The sequence below is a fragment of the Salvelinus alpinus genome, chromosome 13 (genome assembly GCF_045679555.1).
Source record: "Salvelinus alpinus chromosome 13, SLU_Salpinus.1, whole genome shotgun sequence".
NCBI classification, from domain to species: Eukaryota; Metazoa; Chordata; class Actinopteri; order Salmoniformes; family Salmonidae; genus Salvelinus; species Salvelinus alpinus.
Window position 1 is genome coordinate 36,894,676 of NC_092098.1, and position 7,840 is coordinate 36,902,515.

The window sequence follows — 7,840 nt, forward strand, 5'->3', positions numbered from 1 at the left end:
TAGGAGGCAATATCTCAAGATGAGCTACTTCGAAAAACAGTGCTGCTGTTCTCTCAAAAAGGGAGTTTAGGGGGAAAAAAGTATATTGGTTCCACAGACAGATGTGTTTTCTTTTCAGCAGTCGTTATTTGCTTTCCAAACTATTGTATTTTGAAAAGGTGCATTGAAGCTGTTCTGGCAGCTCGTGGTGGCCCAACAACCTATTAAGACGCTTTATGTTGGCATTTCCTTTTATTCTGGCAGTTACCTATATGTGCTTGTGATATAACTGTTGTTATTTTTTTTTAAGAAACTATTGATCCTTTGTGGCAAAATTATGCTCTTTGGTGTATTTTGAACATTGAGAGCAGCCTCCTGTGGTAAAAAAATAAAGCTGATGAATGTTTTTCTCTGCCTCTCTGGCCCCCTAAGGGCTTGGTGGGCCATTAAGCCAGGCCTTCTCAGAGATACAGTTGAAGTCGGAAGTTTACGTACACCTTAGCCAAATACATTTAAACTCAGTTTTTCACAATTCCTGACATTTAATCCGAGTAAAAAGTCCCTGTCTTAGGTCAGTTAGGATCACCACTTTATTTTAAGAATGTGAAATGTCAGAATAATAGTGGAGAGAATGATTTATTTCAGCTTTCATTTCTTTCATCACATTCCCAGTGGGTCAGAAGTTACATACACTCAATTAGTATTTGGTAGCATTGCCTTTAAATTGTCTAACTTGGTTCAAACGTTTCGGGTAGCCTTTCACAAGCTTCCCACAAAAAGTTGGGTGAATTTTGGCCCATTCCTAGTGACAGAGCTTGTGTAACGGAGTCAGATTTGTAGGCCTCCATGCTCGCACACGCTTTTTCAGTTCTGCCCACATATTTTCTATGGGATTGAGGTCAGGGATTTGTGATGGCCACTCCAATACCTTGACTTTGTTGTCCTTAAGCCATTTTGCCACAAATTTGGAAGTATGCTTGGGGGTCTTTGTCCATTTGGAAGACCCATTTGCGACCAAGATTTAACTTCCTGACTGATGTCTTGAGATTTTGCTTCAATATATCCACATAATTTTACTTCCTCATGATGCCATCTATTTTGTGAAGTGCCCCTGCAGCAAAGCACCCCCACAACATGATACTGCCACCCCCGTGCTTCACGGTTGGGATGGTGTTCTTTGGCTTGCAAACCTCCCCCTTTTTCCTCCAAACATAACAATGGTCATTATAGTCAAACAGTTCTATTTTTGTTTCATCAGACCATCAGGACATTTCTCCAAAAAGTACGATCTTTGTCTCCATGTGCAGATGCAAACCGTAGTCTGCCTTTTTTTATGGCGGTTTTGGAGCAGTGGTTTCTTCCTTGCTGAGCAGCCTTTCAGGTTATGTCGATATAGGACTCATTTTACTGTGGATATAGATACTTTTGTACCTGTTTCCTCCTTCACAATGTCCTTTGCTGTTGTTCTGGGATTGATTTGCACTTTTCACACCAAAATACGTTCATCTCTAGGAGACAGAACATGTCTCCTTCCTGAGCGGTATGTCGGCTGCGTGGTCCCATGGTGTTTATACTTGCGTACTATTATTTGTACAAATTAACGTGGTATCTTCAGGTGTCTGGAAATTGCTCCCAAAGATGAACCAGACTTGTGGAGGTCTACAATTTTTTTTCTGAGGTCTTGGCTGATTTCTTTTGATTTTCCCATGATGTCAAGCAAAGAGGCACTGATTTTGAAGGTAGACCTTGAAATACATCCACAGGTACACCTCCAATTGACTCAAATGATGTCAATTAGCCTATCAGAAGCTTCTCAAGCCATGACATCATTTTCTGGAATTTACCAAGCTGTTTAAAAGCCATAGTCAACTTAGTGTATGTAAACTTCTGACCCACTGGAATTGTGATACAGTGAATTAATTATAAGTGAAATAATCTGTCTGTAAACAGTTGTTGGAGAAATTACTTGTGTCATGCACAACGTAGATGTCCTAACCGACTTACCAAAACTATAGTTTGTTTTAACAAGAAATTTGTGGAGTGGTTGAAAACGAGTTTTAATGACTCCAACCTAAGTGTATATAAACTTCCGACTTCAACTGTATATATACACACACATACGTACACACATACGTCAACCACGTACACACATACGTGGTTGAAAAACAAGTTTTAATGACTCCAACCTAAATGTATGTAAACTTCCGACTTCAACTGTACATCAAATCCCATCCTCATTTCTTGTCCTGACAACAACAAATAATAATGAAGTACTCAAGAATCGCTTTACTTGGTGGATGCAACTCGGACATACATTACTCAAAAGTGACCTGATCGATATCCCACTGGGCACAAACTGCTTAAATCAACATTGTTTCAATGTAATTTGTCAACGTATTGTGAAGTGGAATCTATGTGGAAAAAACATAGCATTTCTTTCGAGGGTAACATTTCAACCACAGGATTTCAACATAGAGAAACCTTGAATAAAATATGTTGAATTTGTACCTTTGAAACAACAACAGATCTTCAATGTAATATCCACTATAAGAAAAAAACTAATCGGCTGGACAGCACCTCCTACAGTACTAGAGTTGATCAGTCTACAGCTTTTATGTTTTTTATTCTAGATATCATTTTCTTTGGAAAAATGCACCAAAAATGTCTTTAGTATTTTACAAATAGAAAGATGAAAAAGTTATTTATCTACTCTGGACAAGTCCAGTCCTGGAATGTCTTAAAGTGATACTTTGGGATTTTGGCAATGAGGCCCTTATCTACAGTACTTCCCCAGAGTCAGATGAACTCGTGGATATCATGAAGGAAGTTCCTAACTACCTTCAAACTGCCCGCAGAGACATAAAAATGGTATCCACAAGTTCATCTGTCTCTGGGAAAGTACTGTAGATAAAAGGGCCTCATTGCCTAAATAAAGTCTCTCTTTAACAAAATGAAAAATAAATATTTAGGCCTACTTCATCCGGTGTGCAGAAAAATTGATTTGCGCGACATGCAAGTGTGTCATATTTAATGCGATATTGCCTCATTTGCACATTTTAATAAAATATTTCAGAAACATTATATTGTGTGTACATTCAACTGGTAAAAGTTGATTGTAATATGATTAAGTGGGGAAAACTACCCTATGAGGGTGTGGTGCCTGGCCTTAATAGATTCACTGTTGCTATTGAAGTCATTCCAAAGGGTGGTTCAACAGAGCAAACGAAATGTGACCATACTTTATCAATCATATATCATCAATGAGGCTATTTAGGCCTGTATAGCATTTGGGAAGTGATCAAGAGCTATTATTTAAATTCAGCCCAGGATTCAACTAAAAATAGACAATCTTCACAATTACTATAATAATCTGCACAGAATCTCAAATGGCATTTATCACTTGCAACGTGTACTTTAATGTAATCAACTGGAAATCAGGTAATTTGGTTGAGCTATTAGATGAAGCACAATGATAACACATTAAGTTGTTTTATAAATAAACTATTTTAGCTTTGTTGTGCTTTTAAATGGTTAAAAAGGAAGTGATAACACATTTAGGTGACAAATAAACTAAAATAAATACATTTGGTTGTGCTTTTAGATGGGAATTCAAACTTTTGGCTGTCTTTTTCAAAATAGTTTGAAAGCTCATTGATCAACATATCTAGCAAATACCCAATTCTCCATGTTGAAATGACGAAGTGTGCCCAGTGGGATGTGATCCAAAGTGCTGTGACAACATGGCAACAGATGTTGTTCATGTGGCATGTTAAGATCAGTGTGTGAATAGAGTCCGAGGGTGGTCCGAGGGTGTGTGTGTTGGGGGAGGGGGGAATGGATGAAATGGGGTTGCTGGGAAACAAAATTCCAGAAACGTTCCCCAAATTCCCAGGTTTTTCAGCAATCCCGATTGGAAGATTCCCGGGAACAGTTGGAGGATTTCCTCCCTGCTTATTCCCTCCTGATTCCAGAAATATTCCAACAGGAATTGATGGAAAACCAGTTAATTTAGGGAAAGAATTTTACGCCCCTAGTCAGAGGTCAGCTGTGTGGTGAGGTCAGAGGGTCTGGTGGGTGTGGGTGTGGGTGCGGGGGCAGTGGGGGTCGTTGAAGTGGTACGGCTCATGGCGGTGCTGGGGGTGGTTGCAAAGGGAGGGGTGTTCGATGCCCTCTGTAGCCAGCTCCTCTTGCTTGTGAAGGCCTTCCAGCTTGACCAACAGCTCGCCGATGAAGGTCTGGCAGGGAGGGACACACAGTAGCATCATATAGCTAATGTTTTGTATTTTTCCCCTTCACATTAGATACTACATAGACAGAAATAAGTGGGGGAGACTGAAAATGGAGGACTCTGAAGCCTCAACCCCAGTCGCTCTAGGTTTGGTCTCTAGAACACCTGGATTTAAGCCCAGTCCTAGACTAAAAAGCATGTTCATTGGGACATTTCGGCTTAATCCGTGTCCAGGAAACCAGCACTTAGTGTTCTTCAATCTTTTGTGATATTGATTTGAAACCAACATGTGTCCAACATGTGTGTGTATGTGTGTCTCAGTGGAGGCTGGTGGGAGGAGTTATAGGAGGATAGGCTCATTGTAATGGCATAAAGGAACAGAGTCAATCATGTGGTTTCCATATGTGTGATGTGTTTAATAGCATTCCCTCAATTCCATTCCAGGCATTACAATGAGCCCGTCCTCCTATAGCTCCTCCCACTAGCCTCCTCGTTCGTTCGTTCGTCCGTCCGTCCGTCCGTCCGTCCGTCTGTGTGTGTGTCTGTCTAAGCAAGCCACTGTGGGCCCTGTCCTTTGTCAAAAGAGGTCCTGCAGCAGGGAACAGAGGGAAAGAGAAGAGAAAGGAGAGGGAGGAGAGAAGAACGAGAGAAGGCCAGGACAGACGGCCATTGTAGGGCATGTGGCGTGACAATGGAAGGTGTCAGACACCGCTGCCTCCTATTGGAGGCCAATACAGTGTGTGTGTGTGTGTGTGTACAGCGACTAAATAAAAATGTATGACTTAATATGCATCATTATAAATTATGGTAAAACATACCTCAGTGTTGATGCTGCATGTCTGAAGGATCTCCTGATGATGAACAGAGTTTAGAGAAGAGAAATCATTGTATCAAAATTCCAGTAGTTAAATTCTCTGGCAAAGTCAGGTTGGTCTGAGTACATGTTCAGAACAACTTGGGTGGGCGAGGCCTACCTGTAACTTTTTCACTCGCTCCCCATTGCTAGGCAGATCTATCAGGTCATCAATGTTTACCTCGTCTGGCACGTCTTCCTCCTGAAAAACACAAACACAGTAAAAACACACACGTATACTGTATATTATTAGAGTGGAAAAGCTTGTGCAAATCTCAATACATGACTTATACAAAAGTTTGAGTTATGTCTGTACATATTAAGTTGAGCTTTGAGTCCTAATACATGTCATTTCCAAATGGAACAGTTGACAGGATTCATTCAGAGGGCTTATGGTTGGATAATAACAACACTGGCCATGTATTCAACTGGATCAGTTGCCTGGCAAGTCAGAACCGAGCTCCAGACCAGTAGAAGATCAGCCTCCTCCTCTCTCTGTCGTCTGAAGAATCACACTGCCTGCCTGGCACACATTCAACTTCTGGTGGGTTGGATTTTGAAGACAGTTCCTAAAATGATCGGACTGGTTCCCCTGTCGTTGGTGACGGTTATTGATCTTCTGATCAAATGCTCAGCTGAGATCCGCCACAGGTGGCACAGGCCACCATGGTGCATTTGTCGCCCTATAGGGTTGAGTCTCCTGCTTTACACTGGTACTGTACTACAGTATATCAATGCAGTATTGTTACAAAGGTGTATCCAAAATGGCACTCTTTTCCCTACATAGTGCACTACTTTTGACCATAGGGCTAGGGTGTCATTTCAGATGCAGACAAGAATTGGAAGCAGTATGTGTTCCCAAAGATCCCAGGAGAGCAGAACATCTAGCTAGTGATATCACATGGACAGCTGCAGTATGTTTACCCCCCTCAGGGAGTATTAACCCCATCACCCATTAGCCCCACCCTGGGCCCTGGAGTACTCTCCCTTCTCTGCACACATCACCCATTAGCCCCACCCTGGGCCCTGGAGTACTCTCCCTTCTCTGCACATCTTCCTTCCTGTTTCTCATCCTTCATTCTTGTTCCATTCCCTTTTTCCAAGTGGCCATGTAAGGCAGTGAGTTAGTATTCCCCAGCCACCATGTCTCTGTCAGGAGGTTGCTGCAGTGGCTGAAGACTTAGGCTACATCCGGAATGGCACGTTATTCCCTAGTGCACTACCCATAGAGCCCTGGTCAAAAGTAGTGCACTATATAGGGAATAGGGTGTCATTTCGGATGGAGCCTAAGTCCACAGTGTACCTCACACCTTCTCCAGTCCTTTAACGGACACTGTGCACTCTCATAACATCCATATTGTATACACCTTTTATATAAATCTCATCGCACACTGTCTGTTTAGTCCTGTTAAGGAGGACTACGCAGAAGAGTTGGTTTAGAAATCCCTCTGTAATTTCGACAGAGTGCAAGTTATTGTGTTGATATACACTACAGTATTTATTCTACATTGTTTGTGTCTCACAGGTGTTCATCTGTAATGTTAAGATCCATGTATCATGTACAGTGTCTTAACAGGCCTTTTCTACATGAATATCCAACTCAAAGCTTAAGCCTCTTTTTTTCTTTTTTTACATAAAGTTAAGCCTTTCCCCAATTCTATTGATTCAGGCAAAGGTTAAAGAGCAAAGTTCTCATTCTTAAAGGAAAGGAAACTTTCAGATAGTATTGCCTGATTAAAAAGTTAAGAACTTGCCATATACCTAAAATCTCTTTACTATCTGAAGCCTATTGCCTGAGCACATGCACAACACTTTAGCCTTGTTTACACTTTGCGCTAACATGCGCGTTTCATGATCTGATCGATATGATCCAATCAGTATCTGATCAAGGTATGTCACGTCTACACATTGTATTAAAAAGTCTCTTTTACCCATCCACATTGTGTCCAGATTAGCTAGTGTCTCCCTGTATGCAATTTATTTAACAGATATTCCTTCAAAATAATATGAATTTATTTATTTTAGGACAATTACTGATGCCATAATTGAATGGTGCTACCTGGGGCCGTTATGAGTATGATTAAATGGTTTGACCATCCAGATCTGTTTGATATCCAGACAATGTGTGCCTGACTACCTCCGGATGTGTTCAGGAAGATCTAATAATACTAATAATTCATTATTAAAAACGTTTATAGCGCATTTCATTAGACATAATCTCAAAGCACTTGTTAAGCAAAATAAAAATTAATTTAAAGATAAATTGAGCCTACAACAATAGATAGATCAGCTAGATCAAGTATGTTTGAGTGCTTCTTGAGTGTATTCTTCAGTATATTTTAATTGTCTAGACCGGTTTAATAAAAATGTGGGCACAATCGGAATACGGAAAAATACAGGACACAGGTATAAACGGGGCTTTTGTGTGGCCCTCGTTATGGTCCAAGAGGATACGACGGCACTTACCTTGCCCAAGTACAGCTCGTTCAAACAGTCATCTATCCATTTCTCCACGTCTAGTCGTCTCTGCAGCTCTTTTCTGTTGTATTTCACAGTAACTCGAGCTTGTCTCTTCTGAAGGTTGCCTCCGTGTTCCGGAGACGTTCCCAAATCTGACGAGTGGACTTTATCTGTGTGCGTCCTTCCGACCCTGTTGGCAGCCATGTCTGGTTCTGACTGGTTCACAAGCTAAATGGAGTCCGACTCACTATGTCAATCCCAGCTCGCTCAGAGCGCCCTCCGTTGTCACGTGTTGCTGACTAAACTCGGAGGGTGACTTC

The 7,840-nt window shown here is 41.2% G+C and overlaps 1 protein-coding gene across 1 annotated transcript; it reads right to left on the minus strand.

Annotated features, from left to right (window-relative positions):
* Positions 1-2,132: 2,132 nt before the first annotated feature.
* On the minus strand, positions 2,133-7,840 carry LOC139537620 (protein phosphatase 1 regulatory subunit 14A-like). The gene is made up of 4 exons (XM_071339150.1): positions 7,527-7,840; positions 5,182-5,262; positions 5,026-5,058; positions 2,133-4,214 (listed from the first exon to the last, which is right to left on the minus strand). The coding sequence occupies exons 1-4, from the start codon at positions 7,722-7,724 to the stop codon at positions 4,038-4,040; spliced, it is 489 nt and encodes a 162-aa protein (XP_071195251.1). The 5' UTR covers positions 7,725-7,840; the 3' UTR covers positions 2,133-4,037.